At 34.8% G+C, this 21,939-nt stretch overlaps 1 protein-coding gene across 5 annotated transcripts in view; it reads left to right on the top strand.

Annotated features, from left to right (window-relative positions):
* Window positions 1–21,939, top strand: part of LOC117400367 (SEC14 domain and spectrin repeat-containing protein 1-like) — a 29,578-nt gene that overhangs the window by 5,970 nt on the left and 1,669 nt on the right. For 4 of the 5 annotated variants that reach the window (XM_034000240.3, XM_034000221.3, XM_059032193.1 and 1 more), the window contains exons 3-18: window positions 885–970; window positions 1,787–1,895; window positions 2,532–2,622; window positions 4,235–4,348; window positions 8,827–8,940; window positions 9,112–9,206; window positions 9,473–9,528; window positions 9,876–10,087; window positions 12,332–12,454; window positions 13,495–13,689; window positions 14,063–14,177; window positions 16,193–16,352; window positions 17,116–17,197; window positions 17,588–17,710; window positions 19,950–20,141; window positions 21,531–21,652. In XM_034000240.3, the coding sequence (XP_033856131.1) occupies window positions 916–970; window positions 1,787–1,895; window positions 2,532–2,622; window positions 4,235–4,348; window positions 8,827–8,940; window positions 9,112–9,206; window positions 9,473–9,528; window positions 9,876–10,087; window positions 12,332–12,454; window positions 13,495–13,689; window positions 14,063–14,177; window positions 16,193–16,352; window positions 17,116–17,197; window positions 17,588–17,710; window positions 19,950–20,141; window positions 21,531–21,652 (1,958 nt within the window). In that variant the 5' untranslated portion in view covers window positions 885–915. The remainder of the gene's footprint in view (window positions 1–884; window positions 971–1,786; window positions 1,896–2,531; window positions 2,623–4,234; window positions 4,349–8,826; window positions 8,941–9,111; window positions 9,207–9,472; window positions 9,529–9,875; window positions 10,088–12,331; window positions 12,455–13,494; window positions 13,690–14,062; window positions 14,178–16,192; window positions 16,353–17,115; window positions 17,198–17,587; window positions 17,711–19,949; window positions 20,142–21,530; window positions 21,653–21,939) is intronic. The other variant, XM_059032194.1, reaches the window with a different exon arrangement.

Raw genomic sequence — 21,939 nt, 5'->3', positions numbered from 1 at the left:
TTTATTTTTGATTGAAAATCCTATTATTTTACCGGTAAGTCATATAATTGGAGTAAAAAATTCACATGTAGTTTAAATACATTATATAGAATAGTAATCATTCTTTTTATAATTTAAATAAAAAGAAACATTGTTTATGTACACTTAATTGATGCTGCTTGCGAGTAAGCTTGCACTGCGGCAGCACAAACTGCAGCGGACTTAGGCAAAACAAACTTAATTTAACAATCACCATTCCAAGCAGGTTATCAGTCACAGTCACATGTTACTCCTCCTACTACTACTACTACTAATAATAATAATAATATGAACTTACGATTGTAAAGTGACCCCAGAGATTGGATGTGCTATATAGAGTTGCTCCGTGTAACGATTTGGTAGTGGATTTTAATACAACAACTTGTGTTTAAGCAATATGCATTATACAAATAAAAAGATTGAATTTTGCATATGAGTGACATTTAATGTGTAATTTATAGTATTCACACATTGTCAAACAATTTAACCAAAAAAAAAGAAAACCTACAGTGCGTGAATGGTGTCTGATGAACCTTCGAAGGTTTAAACAGTCTTCAAATTCCTGGCTAGTGAACAAACCTTCAAACCTTCTAATACAGCCCTTAATTATGCAATTCTAATCTTGGATTTAGAAGTAGGAGGATCTCAAATTGCAATGGGAATTGCTTAAGAACCCTCACTTCGTACAGTACTGCTCAAAATTCAAGAAATTGCAGATTAACAGCAAGTATAGTTTTTGTAAACAGAGATTAACCACGGACTATGGATGTGAATGTACTTCTTTACAACACGCCTTACTGGAGAGGTTTCCATTGAAACAGTTCATGCTTACTCCTGTATGTACAGTACTTTTTTTTTTTTTCTAGGGATCCGATTTGAAGTTTACAGTTCACCACAATGGAGGCTACAGCCATATTGCCCATCATGAAGAAAAGGCTGGCTTTTCTCTCAGGTATCCTTTTCAAGAAATCGGTATTCTGTGCTTGTCAATATAAATACATTTTGTATGTTTATATGTACAGTACAGGGGGGTTGAATTTAAGATGTTTTCGTTTGAAATGAATTGTTAATTTCTGTAAGGAACCTCATTGATTCTATTGGTGTTTGTTTTTTGTGTGATGGATTTGGGTTTTAATGTTTGCATATCTATTTCATCACTCTCTTTTGACATTTAGATTTAAACCAAAACACTTTAAAGCTTCTTGCTTTCACCTTCACTCAAAACTGTGTTAGGTGAAGCCACATAACAGAGCTGTATTAATACTCCTGGGACACTGATTGATGATGGGCAGTCACCCTTAAAGGATGAGGTTTTTCACAGCGAGTCTTGCATAGAATAAGGTTAGATCACCGCATTAGGTAACTGTCCCTTGAGTGGAGAAGTGAATCCGAGACAGAGCTATCTTGAGAGGCTGTGTCACATGTGAAGGACAGTGTAACCTTGTTTTTAGTCAGAAGAAAATTGCCTTTTACACAACTTCTATATAATACTTCTATATTGTACTTGTGTTAAAAAAAAAGATATATATACAGTATATACATATATATTAGCTCAAAGAGCCAGCTGCCCATATATATATATATATATATATATATATGGGCAGCTGGCTCTTTGAGCTAATATATATCACACACACAGTTATAATATAAGAAAGCAGATCATTTTAAAGCCATAAACTGTACTGTATTTTTGTCCTTGGTGAAGAACACAATTTGCCAAACTAAAATATTTTTTGATAGTAACTGTAAGCTTTATTATTATTTGCAGGAGGGAAGGACAGACGCAGTGGCCTCATTCTGACGATTCCTCTCTGTTCTGAGCAGACAAATATGGATGAGCTGAGCGCCACACTTGGTTATTTACTCGGCATACCAAGGTGGCTCATTTTTCCTTTTCTTCAAATAGAATAACATTTGTCCTCTTTTCTGTCTCATTAGTACACATGATACTGTACATTCCCTTTGGATAGATTTCAAACTGCATTATTAAATGTGACTTTCACTAAGATATGTTCATATTGCAGAACACTATGGAAGGCTTTAGACAGTACCTACAAGACATCTTGACTGAAGATATTTTAAAAAGTCTGTTTGGAGGAAAAAAACAAGTATTTTTATATATATATATATATATATATATATATATATATATAGCATCAAAAGAAACTTATCACTTATATTTGGATAAAATTCAGTAGATGTGATTGAAAAATGACAACCTCTGTTTTAGAGCAGAAGATGCTACAAATTGAAACATTCTAAAGAAAGACATTCCTGCTATAGCTATTGTAGATCCGGTATTGAGATCATTGCCATTATTTGCTTTAGTTGATATTAATACAGGGGTGAACAAAAACATAAAAATACTTGTAGTTAGTCTGACATCTGAAAGCCTGGCTTTTTTTGTGATTCTGTAAAGGAAAAAAAAATACTTTCCTTTTAGGCAATTGTATAAACTTGAAATGACCTTGAGAAAGTAATTTACTTAATGAACATGTTCTCTTTTTTTCCAGTGAGAAATGCAAAGCTAGAGGATTTACAGTAATAGTTGATGGAAGAAAGTCACAGTGGAATATAGTCAAGACTGTTGTATTAATGTTACAGGTAATACACATGTGTTAACTGCTCACTCAAAGGGAGACTAGTTTTTAATTAAGCTAATCAGGTATACCCCTGTGCACATTGTATACATTTTTACATGATACTTTGGTGTTTATGCTAATATACAATCATTAAATCCATGGATATGCAAATTACATGTATTTTGATTTGTAATTTCTTCCTGAAGAGAATATTGATTTCAAATGGAAGCATTGTGAAGACTGAACAAATGGTGGTGTCATTCAAAGTACAGTATATAAGGAATTGGAAACATTACATTTAACATTAAGTGGGTTGTTTTAAAGTTTGATTACTTTTATTTTATTGTGAAATGAAGTTTCTTTCAGATTAACATTTCTATTAAACTAAGATTATGCATAGATACATATACAGTTTTAGATTCTAACCCTACACAAATGGTAATGTTCCTATAATTTAACACTTGTTTTGCAATTCACGAGCTGTACACCTTGGCTCCCATTTATCACCAAAATGACAAGGCAAATAGAGCAAACACATGCACAGAAAAGTGAATAATGCAAAGTGGTCACACGCCTTCCTGAACAATGTTAAGATATGAGAGATTCAGGCAGGATTATTCATGTGCAAAGCAATCATAAAATTTGAGAACTGGTAGTAATAGATTTTATCAGGTTAGGTTAACATCAATTCATTCCTATCATTACCCTATTCAAATAATATAGATGGTTACCTGCAAGCGGAGAATTGGAAATGTTAGAGGCTGTGACACTCGAAAATCCAAATGGTTCATTTCATTCTACACTTCGTTTGATACCCAACTTGAAATTGTATCTTGCACTGTAGTCTACATATTGCTCACTTACTTCCCTGAAACTTAAAACAGACCTTTCTGTTTAAAACGAAGTAATAGTATTTTTAACACAAATACATTGTTCTTGTATAAACACATTTTAAAGGAGTTGTATTGTATAATGTTGACCTTTTATCCACGTGTCTATATGTGTTACTCACGTGTCTATATGTGTTATTCAAAGTGTGCGTCACTAATTTCCATACCATAAACTTCTGTTTCTATTCCACGTGGTCACCTGCAGTTTCAATGCTCTCCATCAAACTTACTACACTATCCTCCTGATCTTTTGATAGGCATGTGTGCCAAACCAGCAATATTTTAAAACATGTCCTACAAGGATTATATTTATTAAAATGCTCTTCTCAAAGTATTCAAAAGTACAGTGGACTCTAAATAATCTGAACCCCGGTATTCTGAATTGACCTAATAATCCAGAACATGCTAACATAATGAATGCTAAATGCAGATGTAAAAACCAAACTAAAAGTGTGTAAAACGTTTACTTATTTTTCTGTATTGTTTTTTAAAGCAAGTGGGCCCATTTTAATCTTAACAGATCGAAATACTTCAACTCTCTCAACATTAGTCCTGCTGGTGTTTTCGCAGAGGGTGATTTCTTGGCATTAATATAAATAGAAGTGCCAACATTATGCGTTTAACTTTTTTGCCTAATAAAGGTTAGTGATATAGGGAATCGGGAATAGGTCAGACAACATACAACACAGGCCCTGATGGCCTAGCATCACAGTCAGTTAAACCTGTTTTGTCCCCTTTCTATAGAATGTAATACCAGCTGAGGTGTCATTGGTTTGTGTTGTCAAACCCGATGAGTTTTGGGACAAGAAGGTCACCCACTTTTGTTTCTGGAAAGAAAAGGATAGGCTTGGCTTTGAGGTATGTAAAGTTTAATTCTGTATCTGGAGTCACAGACACTTGTGTGGTTCAGTCCATTAGAGACTGAAGCTGTTTGTTAATTTACTTCACGGAAGTTTGTTGAAGTAGAGTCATTTAGAAGAAGATAAAGATGCAAAATTAGCCAAATCTTATTAATTTTGCAATTTAGCTAAATACTTTTTTTACATTGAAATGGTGACCTTTTATATTCTTATTATCATGCATTACATAGATGTTTTTCTTTGATGGGATTAAAAATAAATAAATAAAGAAAGAATCCAACAACAGGAGGATTTTGGGGGCGGTCTTAGGGTTTTTCTAAGTTTGGCCTGTCAATCCCCCCCTTGTTCGCTGTATTTTTCACATACCTCTTCATAGTTGTGCATACTGATAAATCATCTCCTGATCACTGAGTCCCGGAGTTGCAGCTTTGCTTAGCAGAGTGACATCACATTGTTTAGCATTCGATGAGGAGCTCAAAATGTTTAGTTTTGCTTGGATATTTATAGTCTTTTCACTCTGCTGAGTAGCCACTTTCATGAGATCATTTGTGTATCTTGCCTTTTTTTGAATTCACAGTCCTTTTGATGTTTTAATGTCCTTTTCCACTGGGACATCACTAGTTTGTCTTCCTTGTGTTGAAACGATTGTTGCATGTGTGAATTCTGTACATAATTCGACTGTCCGTTCAGCCTTATCCAGTCCAGACGCCATCTTCACCTCATTCATTAGGCCACATAGTTCAGTATGTCTGCAAGAAAGAGGCTCTGTTTCTCTAGACACACAGTTTCATTAACTAATCCAATTACATTTCCAATACACATTCATGTATTATCATATTCAGGGAATATGTTCCACAACTTGCAGGCAATCGCCTTCATATTGCATAGATTGTTATATATTGTGATTTAGGGTTCAATGTTTTTTTTGGTTTTTTTTGTTAATGTAATCACCAATTTCTTACCTTCATCTTCAGATAAAAACCTGAAATTGGAACTTACACAGGGTTATGCATTTGCTCAATATGTTATGAAGAAGTTTAGCATATCTAAGAGAATGGTTTAGAGAAATTCTCTTCAGAAGTACTTTCATTGCTATTCACAACATGTCACTGAACCCCCATAGGACATTATAATCTGTGAGTGGTAACAATGTTATTGCCGGTAAATTCCATCCATAGTCTTACAGTTCATATTTGCTGTTCTTTTAAAGAAATTAATTAAAATTCCTCTGTAGCCTGGGAGTGATTAACAATTGTGCTGTTAGGATTAATAATGTATTTTAGATTTCAAAACACAATACTTTGTCCTTGGCATAAGAAATGTTTACTGGTAACAAATTAGACTGCAAGGAAAGAAGAAAAAAAAACTACCCGTGTAAATAATCATTATAATACTGTTGAAGAAATTTGATGAAAGGTTAGTCGACCTCTATACATTTATTTTTTCTGTGTTATACATGGAAACAGAACTCATGATTTTAGGTTAGAACACAAAATGCATTTAAAGTGCCTCAATGAATGACCAGGACAGGTTAGCTTTTGTATCTCTGATACAAAAAGTCTTCCCACTGAACTATTAATTTTTTGATATTTCTCATGAAAACTACGCCACTGCTGTCCTATTGACACAGTGAATGTAACACCTGAATAATTTGATAACTCCCAATTTTATTATAGAAAAACTTGAGGTTGATCTCCTTGGCAGACATGTGGACAGTTTAACCTCCTGGAGCTAACCTTGGGGCTGTGTAAAATTGCTCGGCAAGTGAGCAGGTCACACATTCCAGGCCTTGTTGGAACTCGAGTTCTTGGTTTTGCTACCGGTGCACCAATATGTAACATTAATGAAGGACATTGCCTATTTGTTTTTCTTTTTTGTATTTTTTTCTGGATTTTGGCAAGCATTGAAAGAATGACTTTCTCTTAATAGAAATGGATTGCCAATAACCTAATTTAGATGAAAGACAAGAACAGACTGTTAAATCGTAAGGATGAAACCATACAGTTCGCCTCCTATTAAAATTAAGTTGAGTTAAAATAAAATTAAAGCATGTCCTGTATAAAGCTGCTTTCATGTGTTTCAGTACTAGGCATTAACTCCCCACTACCACCAATATGATGTGTGTGTGTGTTTTCTCAAACCAGGTAAAAGTCAAAACACACTGTTCAGGATAACCTTAAACTTAAAATCAGAGGAACTTGCCGGTCACTCTGAGCGCTATCCAAAAGCTGGCTGAAGATATCTTCTTGAAGGGGGTTTAGTTGTTTTGTTTTTTATGGAATTTTACTCAGTCCTGTACAACTTTATATATTAAAAAAAACTTGCTTACTATCTATGAGAAGATTTAGTTTCAGTTTCTCTTACAGAGAAATTACAACAAGCAGGTAAATTACAGTGAGAAAAAAAAATAATAATAACCGAGTAGGATATATTTTAGTTTTAACAGAAATCAAACTGATATTCAGAGATAATATTTTTCGTTAAGAAAAACAACTGCATCACACTCAACTACCGTTTTCTCTCCTCTTCTTGTCCCGCCCCATAGCAACCAATACACATTCCTGATTCGCTGGTACAGTACTCCCCTGACCTCCCAACTCCCACCTAATAGGCTCTCATTAACTGTCAGTAAATGTACTGTATTCAAGCTCCAAAAACACACAAGAGTATAATGCTGCAGATCGGAGCCTCTCATGGCGCTGTTTCTAAAATGCCTTAAATCATTTAATAAAATATTGCAGCGTTTGTAAAGCATAGTATTATTAATAAAGGCTGCCCTTGTTTAAGGGCCACAATCATTTTGATCAATTTAAAATAAACGCCGCGGCTCCAAATTTGAAGTAATACGGTATACAGTGCCTATAGTAAGTATTCACCCCCTTGGACATTTTCACAGTTTGTTACAACCTGAAATCTTGATGCATTTAAATGGGATATTTTTTCCTTTGATTTACACAACCTACTCAACACTTTGAAGAGGCAAGAGAATTTTTATTGTGAAACAACAGTTAATGAAAAATAAAAAACTGAAATGTCTTGGTTTGCTAAGTATTCACCCCCCTGAGTCAATACTTGGTAGAACCTCCTTTGGCAGCCATTACAGCTGTGAGTCTTTTGGGGTAAGTCTACCAGGTTTGCACATCTGGATCATGCAATATCTTGGCAAAATTGTTGAAGCTCTGTCAAGTTGGGTGGCGCTACCAAATATTAATGTGTGGGGGTTGAATACTTATGCAAGCAAGGTATTTCAGTTTTTTATTTTTCTTAAAAATATTTCCCAACATAAAACCAATGTCACCTTACAATAATTGATTTTGAGTTTCAGTGTTTTAAAATAAAATATCAAACGGAACGAAATTTCAATGTACCATTTGTAATTCAGTAATATGAGAGAATTGGTCAGGGGTCTGAATACTTTTGCAAGGCACTGTATATATGTGTATATATATATATATATATATATATATATATATATATATAAGATCTATTACAGTAGTATTGCATGTGAAACACACAATAGTACAGAAGGAGTACATTTAATACTGTTTTTAGTTTTTCTCCTATTCAGCCTCAGGAGGTGTCAGTAGATACTGTTTAATGAAAGCTGCATAGATTTTTACTGTGTCGCATGGTGATTCTTCATTAATATCATTAGTAAGGGCAGTATGTTGAATGTACAGTAGTACCATGCTATTAGGAATGACCATAGTGTACTTTATTGTGTAACTGGTAATAACCTTGTTTAGCTTGTCATTATGAAAAGTCAGTAGTTCATATTCTACTGGGACATGAAGAGGCAACAGAAAATAAAAGACTGAAACAAGGAGGTTGTACTTGCATTGCTTTATTCTTGCATGACAAGATGATGGACAGGAACAAAACGTTGCCCTCCTCTAACACAATAATATTGTAGTAATTAAGGAGGTTGGAATTATTTATTTACACAATTAAGTATGATAGGAAAGCACAGAAATGTTCAAATGAAAAAGGAGGCAAAGGACATAGAGGCAGTTCTCAGGTTTTGCACCCTGTGGGTTGGTTCATACTTCTGTCGTAGATGAATGTGAAACGTCAGGCTCAGACAGCCGTAAAAGCTGTGCAGCTTCACTCCGACCATGCAGCAAATGTGGACATTTTTCAACATTATCTGACCTTATGTGATTTCAGGTCGCAGACGCATGAGAAAAGGCTGTACGACTTTCCAAAAAAGACGCACGTCTCAAGAGTGTCTGACTTAATTCCGACCTGACGCACAGGGTTGGAGACTCTCGTCTCTGACCAGAAATTAGGTCGGAGTCTGGAGTATGAACCAACCTTATCTCTGTTTTATTTATAGCAACCTGTATCCTTTATAACAGTCTTGATTTACTCTAGAGCTGCTGATATTAAATATCATTAGTCCAAATATTATCTACTGAGTACTGAGCTCTTTTACTCTTAGGTCATATATAATTGATTTTCCTCATTGTCTTGCAGGTTATTTTAGTATCTGCTAATAAGCTGACTCGATACATTGAACCATGCCAGTTGACAGAAGAATTTGGAGGTAGCCTTGTGTACGATCACATTGACTGGTTAAACAAAAGACTGGTTAGTATATTGACTTTAGGAGAAATGAATGTATTCTCATATTTAACTTTTACTATAACGTTAATCAAGTTCTATTTACAGTACCTCTCAAAAGTTTGCATTTCCTGAGAGATTTTTTCGAAAGCATACATAGCCTTTATTTTATAACATGAATTTCTTCCTGTGAATTAGGTGTTTGAAAAATTTACGAGAGAGTCCACATCTTTACTTGATGAGCTAGCCATAATTAATGGGAACGAGAAAGGCAACCAACAGGACAAAGAAAGGTATTGCATCGGGCATTTCTTCTTTTCTCATTAATAGCAGTATGTGCTGCTTAAAATCATATTTCTTATTTTGTGTTTGTTTTATGATAAATCATATTCAGAGAGAGTACTGGATACACCAATACCCATTTCTAAGCAATATTTTATAGTGAATTAATCGTGTGTGTGTATTTGTTCTACAAATTTACATTATGCTTATTTTGCAGGAGCAAGTACGTTTGCATGTACATATTTTATCATCACAAAATGTTTCCTTTTTTCATTAGAGCTATGGATTACAACTTTCTACCATCCTTTGATCCAGAGACTGTCCTACAGACGGGTATGTTTTAAAGTCAATAATTACATTTCTCTCTATTTATGTTTACGTAAGGATTTTAATTTTAAACCCTGGAACTTGTGTGGTGTGCTTACATTTGTCAGCCAGCTTGTCTGCCTTAATATCTCTAATGCAATTGCACAAACATATTCCTTTTCTGGAAGTCTACTAGTACAGAATGATCATAGCCTTTTTTTATCAAATATTTATTTGATGTACAATAGGCAATGGGATGGGTATCCTTATTGTGCATTACTGATATTTTGATATGCTAATTTTGAACCAAATGATCTGTACACCTGTACACCCTCACCTCTGAATTTCTGCTTTTAAAATTATTCCTGTGAAAGGTCATGAGCTCCTGTCTGAGTTGCAGCAGTGTCGCTTTAATGGATCAGATGGCGGGGTGTCGTGGTCTCCTATGGATGACGAGTTGTTGGCTCAGCCCCAGGTTATGAAGTTATTGGATTCCCTGAGAGAGCAGTACACTCGATACCAGGAGGTCTGCAGACAGCGCAGTAAACGTACGCAGCTGGAAGAAATCCAACAGAAGGTTATGCAGGTTTGGGCCCCAACTAAAATTTCCTTCCACATTTTGACAGCAGCAGTGTGCTTATTTTTAAACTCACATTGCTTTCTTCAGTGGCTCATAATTATATGTTCTAGAGCATGTAAGCATGTTCTAAAAGGCCTTAGAGAAAATAAGCTATGTATTTTAATGATGTCCTTTAACTTATTGAAGTTGGCAGCTGTCTTGTATGAATGGAGCAGACTTGTTCTTAATGTAACTACAATTACAACAATTTAAACAGAACCATTTGAAGCAGAAAATCCTGAGGAAAATAAAACAAGTGTTTTATACTAAAGCTTCTAGCTGTTTGCTATTTTATTAAAACGTTGCTATTGAAGTTCATGACACCATGCATATTGATGCTATGGAGCTCTGTAAATGTAAAATAATTAAGTCTTTTCCGTTATTGGCCTATATTTCATACATCTACATTCAGTCCGGTTACAGTAATTACAGGGTGGGACACCATGAAAATATTGTTCATGAAAAATAACCTTTAGGCCCTGCAGTTTATTATTTTCATTTTACTTTTTTAAATCAGTTTAAAAATCTGTGATAGTTTAAATTATGTTTTTGTCGTATTGGCAGACTGCCATTCATGAATGCATGAATTAATATTTTTTCTAAAGGGATCAACCTCAATTTAAATCTGCCTGGCACTGTTTGTTTCATTATTCACTGTCTCAGTGGCCTCCAGAGGAGGAGCGAAGAATGGATTCAATTCAGTTAATTACCAATTTGAAAAGATAAAAATCACCTAAGAAAGCAGTAAAACTGCATGGTACCATCAGAACAGGAACATTTTAATGAAACCAATTTCCAATGTAAATTATAATACTTTTATTAATTGCTAAATGTTTTCAATAGTGTAGACCTCTGGATAGAATATACAACAGTTTAAAAAAGAAAAAAAATACAAAAATAAATAAATAACAAACTGAAAATACAAGCCTTGATTTAAATAGATCAGTATCCCCTGCTGGGGGTGCATATCTGTTCAAACGTACAGCATGTCACACTATTTTGCATATATTTAGAGAACCGCTTATCCAATTATAATGAAACTTGTTCTCCTTGAATGTCTTGAATATCTTTTGGTTCTTTGCTTGTATTTTGTACTTCAGTTTTGAATGTTTAGATATTCCCAAGATGGCTCTAAAAGACATTGCAGCTACTTTCTGGTAATTAATGTGTTGGAGCTGAGACTCACTGTTTTGGTTAGACCTACATCAAATGTACCAGGATGCAGTGGTTTATCTAGTGCTGTATTTAAATATTTGCTTTTTCTGGGCCATCACTGGTACAGGTTTGCTGGCTGTGCGTTATCCACCTGAAATGTCAAGTACTGCCAAAGGTTCTCTATCATCTGGACTCTTGGTAGACCAGGTCATCACCGTCATCTGTGACTTTCCTCTCACAATTGTACTTCTTGAATCTGTCTGGGGCCCAATATCATGCTGGAATTAAGATCAGTTAGACATTTTCCTTGTGGTAGGGCATGCTGGACAAGTACATTGCACTACACATTTGTCATTATTCTATTAATCTTGACCAGATCTCCAAATACAGTGATGAGGATCCCCTCTTAGCAGGACTTTTATTGGGATCTAGTTTCTGTTGTCAGTTAGCATTTTTTTTTTCCATTGATTTTTAATGATTTCTTATTAGCACTTTACATTTTGTTTTTTAAAAAATGACTGTATACCTCATACAAGAAGAACTACTGCTTTTCAAAGATTTCAAAGTGCTATGCCAGCTTCAAACGTCTGATAATGGTTTCACTTTTGTGTTGTAATTTGAAATGCTTTTAGAATCATTTTACTTGCACCAGTAGATATATTTATTATCTGGCTTCATGAGTTAACATTTTGCTAATCCACACTTTTTGATGGAAATCCAAAATGACAAACGTGAATGTTCTTGATCATTTGGAAGCTATCGGCTCCTTCGATGAATTAACCCAGGGGCAATGAAAATTTGTTCACTGGAAATTCATTTTTGACTAGGTTATAACTTAGTAATGGCTTTATTTAAACCCCCTTGGAATAGTTTTGTTTTCATTTAACATTTGTATATATAATTACCTTAATTTACTGATATTCTAATTTAGCACAACCGTGATTTTTGAATATACCAAACCACATCTGTAATATACTTAAGGCTCTTGGTTTAAATGCACTAATGAGATATTGTAAGCCATTAATTAAGCCTCTGTTCTATTCCATGTTTATGCAGGTTGCGAATTGGCTGGAGGGACCTGGGACAGAGCAGTTAAGAACCCAGTGGGGCATTGGAGACTCTATTAGCGCTTCACAGGCCCTACAACAGAAGCATGAGGAAATTGAGAGTAAGCACAGTGTAAGTTGCATTTTTAAATGAAAACCGGGATGAAGTATTCAGCGTGTTAAACCAGGGTTTTGTTAAGGTATTTGGGAATGTTTATTGGATATATTTGTTATCTTTTAGCAATTGAAAAGCAAGACTGAGCCTTGTGGTCATAATATTGATTTCAGATACATATAGCAACAAATGCATTTTTTTTTTTTTAGGGCAGCAGTGTGGAGTAGTGATTAGGGCTCTGGACTCTTGACCGGAGGGTCGTGGGTTCAATCCCAGGTTGGGGACACTGCTGCTGTAGCCTTGAGCAAGGTACTTTTACCTAGATTGCTCCAGTAAAAACCCAACTGTATAAATGGGTAATTGTATGTAAAAAATAATGTAATTGTATGTAAAAATAATGTGATATCTTGTAACATTTGTAAGTCGCCCTGGTGATCCAAGAAGTAATCTTAGTATCGCTTGAGTAACATGGGTGATCATTCTTTAACATGTACTATAACCTTAATAAACAAATAGGTTGCAGTCATGCTGTATTTTGCACAACTGAACATCAATACACCTTTTAAATACTTTTGAAAAATGTTATTTAATATGAAGTTCACAAATCATGATCCTAATCTGTTATAAAATCATTAAAACATCATGCTTAACAGAAACAGAATATTTCATACATTCTGGTGGTAGTTTTTGTACCAGTAAGGAAGAGTTTTGTGAACTAAGGAAATTAAACTAAACAAATAGATGACACGATGAGACCCCATCTGTCGGTCACCTACTCATCATTGCCTTCAGGGATAGATGCTGAAAGAGGCTGTGATTTAAGTGATCTATCTGCACGTTAAAGGTCACACTTTTTGGGGACGTGAAATCCTTAAATTCTCTAGCTTTATAGAACATTGTACTTGTGTGCTTCAGTAGGATCTGGTTACTGATAAAATAGGGTGCACATAAGGCTATATGTAATGCATAAACTTAGTTAAAAGATGCAGACGAATGACTGGCATTGATATTATTCTAATTTGTAAAATATGAAAATGTCTTGCTTTCTTCATTAACAGGAATGGTTTGCTGTGTATGTAGAGCTGAACCAGCAGATTGCTGCCCTGTTGAACGCTGGTGATGAGGAGGACCTGGTTGAACTCAAGGGTCTTCAGCAGCAGTTGAGTGATGTCTGCTACCAGCAGGCCAGCCAGCTGGAATTCCGGCAAAATATTTTGCAGTCGGCACATGAGTTTCATGGCGTTGCCCAAGATGTGAGCTTTGTTTTAATTAATAAGTATCTGTAAACTAAAAGGTGAAATCATCAAAAGACTGTCATTCTGATATTTCTTTAGTTTTTCTTATCTCATTGTTCTTATCACTTTTTTTTTTTTTTTTTAATTATAAGAGAACCCGTATTCCATTTGTGGTGAAACTTGGTTATGATATTCTTTAGCAAAAGTTATTGCTAGTATCGGCATTCTGGGTCTGTATGGAGGCAAACGGTGGTCTGTATGTAAGTCACACTGTTGTACAAGTACAAAAGGTGGATGTCAGTCACAGTGATCTACTTTTCATGACCCTGACCATTTTGTATTTAGTAGTGGGGGAGGTATGTTACTAATAACCCTCATTTCTTTATTTTAGCTATCCCAACAGTTAGATGGTTTACTCGGGATGCTGTGTGCAGATGTTGCTCCTGCTGATGGTGCAGCAATTCAACAAACCTTAAAACATCTGGAGGAAAAACTGAAGAGTGTGGGTAAGGTTATCCTAACATTTTATTTTCTCATGCTGTCACAGAAAGCAAAAAACAATCATCATAATGGCAAAAAAAAAGCTTTTAAATTGAACTTTAAGTTTGGTAACCGCAAAACGTTTTTCCTAAGGGTTCTTAAAGGGGATAGGAAACACTTTTCGGTTTGTTTGTAAATGATAAAATAGATAGGAAAGCAATGTAATCTCGGGTTTGTTTTCATTGTATTTAATTTGTATATGTCAAACGAGCTGTTTAAATTCCGCTGTCTATCAAACTGTAATCCGCCATTGCTGGAAATCACTCTTGTGACATCACTGATTGGAGAAGGCAGCAGGGGAAGTATGTGATGTGTGTGAAGTAAGTGATTTCTCTCATGCAAATTGTTTGGAAAATGTCACATTTTAACATGAGCTTTGTAATTGTGACTTACTGATGATGATTTTGTACAATATCATTATAACAAAGTAATTTATATACGATTTACATGTAGCTTTTACATGAGTTGTCCAGTTTCCAAATGTCCATAGTACTTAGTAGTAAAGTAAATGCACTTGGCATAAGTGACCTGGGGCCAGTTGTACTATTGAGATCAAAAAACAGGATTGGATCCCGGCTCATTTTTAGCTGGATCATGAAAAGGTGTTTATGTACAAAGCTGATTTTTTGATCAGATCTTTGAACAGCACTTGCGGTGACTGGGGAAAATGAGTATGCATGCATATTTAGACTTCCACATACAGAGTGACAATAAAGATTCAAAGGTGGACAAGAGGTGGCTTTAGTGGTGTCGTTTCATGAGAAAGAAACTATACCCATGGGGGAAAAAATGATAAAATTTTAAAAATAATAATAATAAATAAAATAATATTAATAATATGTTAATTTATCGTTGCATTTAAAACATTAAAGCTGTTATTTGTATTTAATACCTATGAAGGGGTATTATTATTATTATTATTATTATTATTATTATTATTATTATTATTATTATAGTAATAATAATGTAATACATACGAGAATTATGAAACACATAAATACAAACACAGGCTACCTGCTGGCGATAGGCCGTACAGAGTCCGCTCTGGTGTCTGTAAAAAGCAGCAGTATCCAGGACCTCTCTATCCAGGCACACAATGGACCTTGGCCTGACAATTTTTCAGGTATTTTGTGCTGTATGCGAGGAATTTCAAAACAACAAACACATTCCACACGAGTCAGCATTACTGTGCAGTTACAGCAGCTGCAATAGAAAATTGTGTGCTGTTCTGTCAGGATCCAGATCTCTTTCACTATCTGGATCAGATTCCCAGGAATCTGAATCCTTTCTTTCAGTTTCAAAAGGGCCTATTTGGCGCTCTATGATTGGCTCAAATTCATACAGAACGTATTTACTATTAGATTCTAGCTCTTCAAAGTCACTTAGTTCCAGTGCTCTTTTGAGACTTGCCATCTTTGTTTACACCCCCTGGTCGAGCACTCCAAACCAGTGATGTCACGGGAAAACTCTGACAATATGGAGGAACACAGCACAATTTAAGTGCCGGTTGCTGTAGTTTTAAAAGTCGTTTGTGGTGTTATACGATAAATACAAGGGTATTTTAGTGGGAAATGGTATCTTTAGCACTTGATGAATAATTAACATACAAAGACCCGCCGTTTTCCTTCCCCTTTTAAGTGATGTAGGAAATGGCAGTACAAGTAGTTTCCCACAGTCAGCGTGGGAATTACACTAACTAGTAACAAGATCCAGACTAATACAATTGAATTTAGTATTCTGTCAGTTGAAGGCATGCAAAATGTGAAGTGCAGGGATGGCAGTTCCAGTCCTGAAGGCATATTCTTCATCTGGTTCAGTTTGTATAATGAAATAATTAACAGTTGTAATAGGGCCTTAATGGAGGTTTATTTGGTTTAGTTTAACAGTTTAGAACAAAGACCTGGACTGGAAAGGACATTGTTGCTTTCTCCTAGTTCCGTGATATTGGAATAACTATTAATAAGCATTTTTCTGTGTCTAGCTGGAACTCTCCAAGGCTTGAGGGAAAAGGGCCAAGTTCTTCTAGATCAGATGTCTAACCAGGCATCCTGGGCCTATGGGAAAGATGTTGCTATTGAAAATAAAGAGAATGTCGAACATATACAAGGTGTAATGGAGGATATGCAGCTTCGCAAACAAAGGTTAGTTTGATTGTTTTTATTTATTTGTTTATTTATTTTAGTTTTGTAGGATTAGTTGGTAATCTGGTGTGATTGCTAGATACACATTTTATAGTAATTTGGTAACCTGTATGTAACAGTCTGTCAATGGCATGAGGTAATAATACTAGTTACTGTTTACCTATTAACTTTGATCTAAATGGCAGCGGATTGAAATATTGCCATCCTTTAGTTTGTCAGTGAACCAGTATTGAGAGAACCATTACATTAAAATGTAAGGTATGTTGTGTAAGTCATCATTAACAGACATTTTGAGCTTGCATTTCCTTATATAAAATAACAGTATGGAGAGAGAGTCATTATTTTATTGCAAGAAAATCTTATAAATGAAACACATGTTCTAAGGGTTTATTATGGACAACACAAAAGGTGTTAAGACTCAGTTTTACTGTGTTTAACAATTTTGATCATACTCCAGAGGATCAAATGTCAGTTTCAAAATTGATGATTCACCTTTGATATAATTATTCAGTGGAACTAAGGCACAAATAGAATCTGAATCTGTTGTGTGATTGATGGGCTGTTGTGAAGAGCTAAGGGCTGTTGATTTCCCTGAAATATGCGGTTATGGTTCTAACTTTTAGTGTCAATCCTTTTAATGGTTAATTTCCATTTTATATACCTTCCCTGACTCAAGTCACGCCGGTTGTATATTGTGAAGCAGGTGCCTTTAGAGATAGTCACAGTAAAGATGTATCCCTCAAATCTTGTGCATTCTTTCAAGGTGTGAAGATATGGTAGATGTGAGGAGATTAAAAATGCTTCAGATGGTGCAGCTTTTTAAATGCGAGGAAGATGCAGCTCAGGTATGACCCTTGCCAATTAATATATACTCAGTTGCTGCATATGATAACAGATAAAGTATTGAACAAAAAAAAAACAGTTTGTATGTATGTGTGTGCATGTATATCAATTAATCTTGCTTTGTGAACACTATATCCTTGGTTACCTAAAATGGCATGCTCTTCATTTATGCACTTAAAATATATTTACCAAATATTTTTGAGGTTTTGTTAGGGTGTTGGTAGCATTTCTGCCTTTTTAATTGAACAAATATAGACAATTATCTAACTACAATTAAATTGGTAATAGTTTGAATTTCCCACAGTTTCTGATACTTTGGGAAATTAATACTGTTTGACTGAAAAAAATGGTGCGCATTTTACTCAACTTTTTTTTACATTTTATTTATAAAGGCAGTTGAATGGTTAAGTGAGCTGTTGGAGGCTCAGCTGAAGACCCATATCAGACTAGGAGATGATGCACAGGAAGTAAAAAGTTTATTGGAAAAACACAGAAAATTTGTTGATGTTGCACAGGTATGTGACGGTGGCTTTAAGCATTGCAGATAACATACAACAAATGTATTTACTATTAAATACATGTTTTTGGTTCATATTAATTTACTTTGACTCTGCTTTAAGTTATGTAACATTTTATGAATTATGTAATTCTAAAATCAATTTCCTCATTACTGCATTCTGCCGAATCAACACCCAGAGGGCGTAAAGTTGTCATTCAGGCAAAAGTGTGTGTGAGTATGTGTGAGTGTGTGGGGGGGGGGGGGTTCAAAATTACAGGCATTATTAACATTAGGTATATAGATTACGTTTACAATTAGGCATGCTTAAAATTCAAAGGTAGTGCACAGCACACAGTCACACTAAAGAATCAAGAAGTGCAGTTAATTTGTATTTCACCAGTCAATAAATATATTCAAGTTGCTGCAGTATGTCCACTGTTGTTGTCATTTGAAATATTTTCACAAAACAAACATTAAACTTTAAAGCTACAGTGTGCAGTGCAAAAGCACATCATAAAAAAACAAATTTATAGGTGAAACACTAGAATAAAAGTCGCTACATTTAAAAAAGATATAAACACGTGAAATTTTCGGCTTTACATAATCTCTGGAAGTAAGAAATTGGAGCATCCAGTGTGAAAACACAACACGAAATAATACATTAACGTAGCATCCAAAGTAGCACTATCGCATTAAAATGTTCAATACAAAAACATGAGTTACAAGCTCTTGCTGTGTCATACATATATACAGGGATGGAAATAATCCTCCCATTGCATAGCAGTTTGATCCATTCCTGGTTTTACTATAAGTTTAATAAGACACACCTGTGCTTATTACCTATACACTGTGGTAATCTAGCTTGTAGTAAAACTTGGAATGGGAGAAACTGCTATACAAATGAGTCTTATTTCCATCCCTATATATATATATATATATATATATATATATATATATATATATATATATATATATATATATATAATTATTTATTTCTTTGCAGGCGCCCTTATCCAGGGCGACTTACAGTATATCACATTATTTTTACATACAATTACCCATTTATACAGTTGGGTTTTTTACTGGAGCAATCTAGGTAAAGTACCTTGCTCAAGGGTACAGCAGCAGTGTTCCCCACCTGGGATTGAACCCACGACCCTCCGGCCAAGAGTCCCTAACCACTACTCCACACTGCTGCCCTGTTATGTATATACTATCCAAAATATGGATTGTAGCGTAACAACAAAACTGCCTAACCAGTCTGTATCATCTGCTCCGAAACTACACGTTTGTCATCTGAACCTTCATTATTGATGATGCAAGCAATTGACTGAATCATTAATGCACAGAGCAACTACTTCTAGGCAGTTTTTTCTATTCACGAGATATTTCCCCTCAGAAATTATTTGTGCATGGTTATTAAAAAATGTCTGGATTGAGTCACTGAGCTTGACTCAAACAGAAGACGTTATGCAATGTAAATTGTAATTTTTTTAAATGCATACAAGAAGTCTCAAGGGTCTTTATTCTTTTGGTAAAAGTGAAAATGAATGTGGGCAATTCTGTGTAGATGCCCACAAATTAGGAGAAATGAATGATTAAGTTTTGCTTTGTACAGATAGTATGTATATATTTTTAACTGTCTGTAGACTACATTTGCAGAAAATACTTATTTTCAGGCATCCCCATGAAGTTGTTGTTTTTATGTAATTTTCACTGACTCACCACCTCAACCTTCAGCCTTTGAACTAAGATGGCCAATATCATGTGACCTTAAGATTTGCAGGGTTATATAAACACAGTATGCTAAATGTGTTGGTGACTACGACAATGACGTCTGGCTCAACATGGCTGCCATATTGAGGTCAAGTGCCAATTTAATTCTGGAGTATAGAGAATGATGGAGTAATTGTCATAATATTTGGTACACCGCTGAATTCTATGATTTTTTCGCCAATTCAATTTCACCAGTTTATCAGAGTTGTCCAGGAAAAATAAACTGTTTCAGTGCTATGTTATTTTAACCTCTGTCCACGTTGATGATAATGATCTTTTTCACATATCCATGTTACATCTTACAAGTATTCCAACAGAGATGCCATTACCTAGGATGCTTTTGTTTTTGTTCACAAAAAAAAAAATCTAGTTTTCTTAAACATTTTTATTTAATTTTTTATTTGCAATTTAGATGTTTGCTTCTTTGGGCATTTACTGACTGGAAACTGACCTTACTGTGTCTATTGTATTAATCCCAGAGCACGTACGATTATGGCAGACAGCTGCTCCAGGCCACTGTGGTTTTGTGTCAGTCACTCCGATGTACTACAAGGTCTTCAGGGGACACACTGCCTCGGCTCAATAGAGTGTGGAAGCAGTTCACGGTAACTTCTGAAGAAAGGGTGCATCGATTGGAGATGGCCAGTACGTTTCACACTGCAGCTGAAAAGGTGGAGTTACACATGTTTTAAAGAATACGCTTCTTTTAATAATTCCAAGGCATTTTCAATAATGTAAAAACAAAAATGTAAAGCATGTTTTAAAAGATTGTGACTTGAGAAATAGATTTGTTAGGGACGGGTGCAGTATATGCACCCACCAGTGATCCAACAATTCAGTTCTTCATGTTAAATACCTCAGTTTACTGTTTAGTTTATTTATTATTATTATTCATTTCTTAGCAGACGCCCTTATCCGGGCAACTTACAGTCGTAAACAAAAATACATTTCAAGAATCACAGTACAAGTAATAATACTAATAGCAAGATAAAAATACAATGACTTTGGTTCTAGCAAGTACAAGTATATGACAAAATACGATTCAAATTTTTTAAATATTAACTATAGTAACTATTTAAAGAGTAGTAGGTTTCCGAAAAATATAGCATTATATGTCTCCACGTGTTGCTACAACTATTTAAATAACGCACCTGTAATTTTTCTTTTCATTGTTAACATCCAGTTTTTACACTTAAACATTTTAATTCTGTCTCAAAGATAATTTCAAGATGGCTGCCTATTGCACTCCATTTGAGATCAGAGGTGTGTCCTCAGATCACTGCCTGCAGGCGTCTTTTTTTTTTTTTTTTCTTCCCATATTAGTGATGAGGGTGTGGTATCTAATGATTGATCGATCAATCGATAGATAGTTTGGACCTCAAGATGAAATACGACCCCATCATGATGCAGATAATTAACTTTTACCCGAAGCTGATCTGAAGAAAAGCCGCTTTTGTATTGTTGAAATGTAAATAAATCGCATGGTTTGATCATTTTATTTAAAAGCCTAGGCTACCGCATTAACGTTTGTACTGCTTCAGTCTCTTAAATATTTCCAAAGAACAGCACTAGAGAACTCGGGAGAATTTATTTTGTTGTAATAAAAATACAAATTATGTATTTGGTTTGCAAAGCAGTTGTCCAGGTTTTTGAAAAAAAAGAACGATGTAAAGCAGGTCACAATGACCCATTTTGTGGTTTGGGAAGCTGCTGTTTTATAACCATGCTGAAACTCTTGCCTGTTGCAGATCCCTGTGATTTTAGAGAAGTTGCAACTGTATGATGTGTAGGGAATGCTTTATAGGAATGCATCTTACTGTTCCTGAAAACAGGACGCATTTGGTTTGTAATTGTTATATGTGTGTGTGTGTGTATGTGTGTGTGTGTGTGTGTGTGTATATATATATATATATATATATATATATATATATATATATATATATATATATATATATATAATTTACATGTCAAGGGATATTCAGTGGTGCTAAAAGAACTTAAAAAAGGCATTTATTTCTTCTGTTTTCTTGTTTCCATTTATGCTTTGATTTATTTTACAGATTCTAAAGGAATGTCCAGAACAGCCTAAAGTCCGTATAGATTTCGAAGCATATGAAGAAGTCGAAGCAGTGGGTAAATCTTTGCTGGACAGACTAACCGTGCCTGTAGTTTACCCCGATGGGTAAGGAACATTGTGTAATATTACACTGAACTACCGGTATGCAAAATCATATATGTACTGTATACATACAGTGTAGTTTGATATACAGTACATGACACTATGCTTGACTGTTAAGAGGCCAACAATACACACATATATATATCTCTCTCTATAAATATATATATATATATATATATATATATATATATATATATATATAAATGAATTAATACGTTTTTTGAAAAAAGGGGCCAGTATGGGGGGAATTAAAAAAGGTAACCATGGATCAGTATATATTAAATTACTTT

The sequence above is a fragment of the Acipenser ruthenus genome, chromosome 10 (assembly GCF_902713425.1).
Source record: "Acipenser ruthenus chromosome 10, fAciRut3.2 maternal haplotype, whole genome shotgun sequence".
In the NCBI taxonomy this organism is placed as follows: domain Eukaryota; kingdom Metazoa; phylum Chordata; class Actinopteri; order Acipenseriformes; family Acipenseridae; genus Acipenser; species Acipenser ruthenus.
Note: the sequence above shows the minus strand (reverse complement) of the source record. Positions and strands in the feature narration are given on the sequence as shown.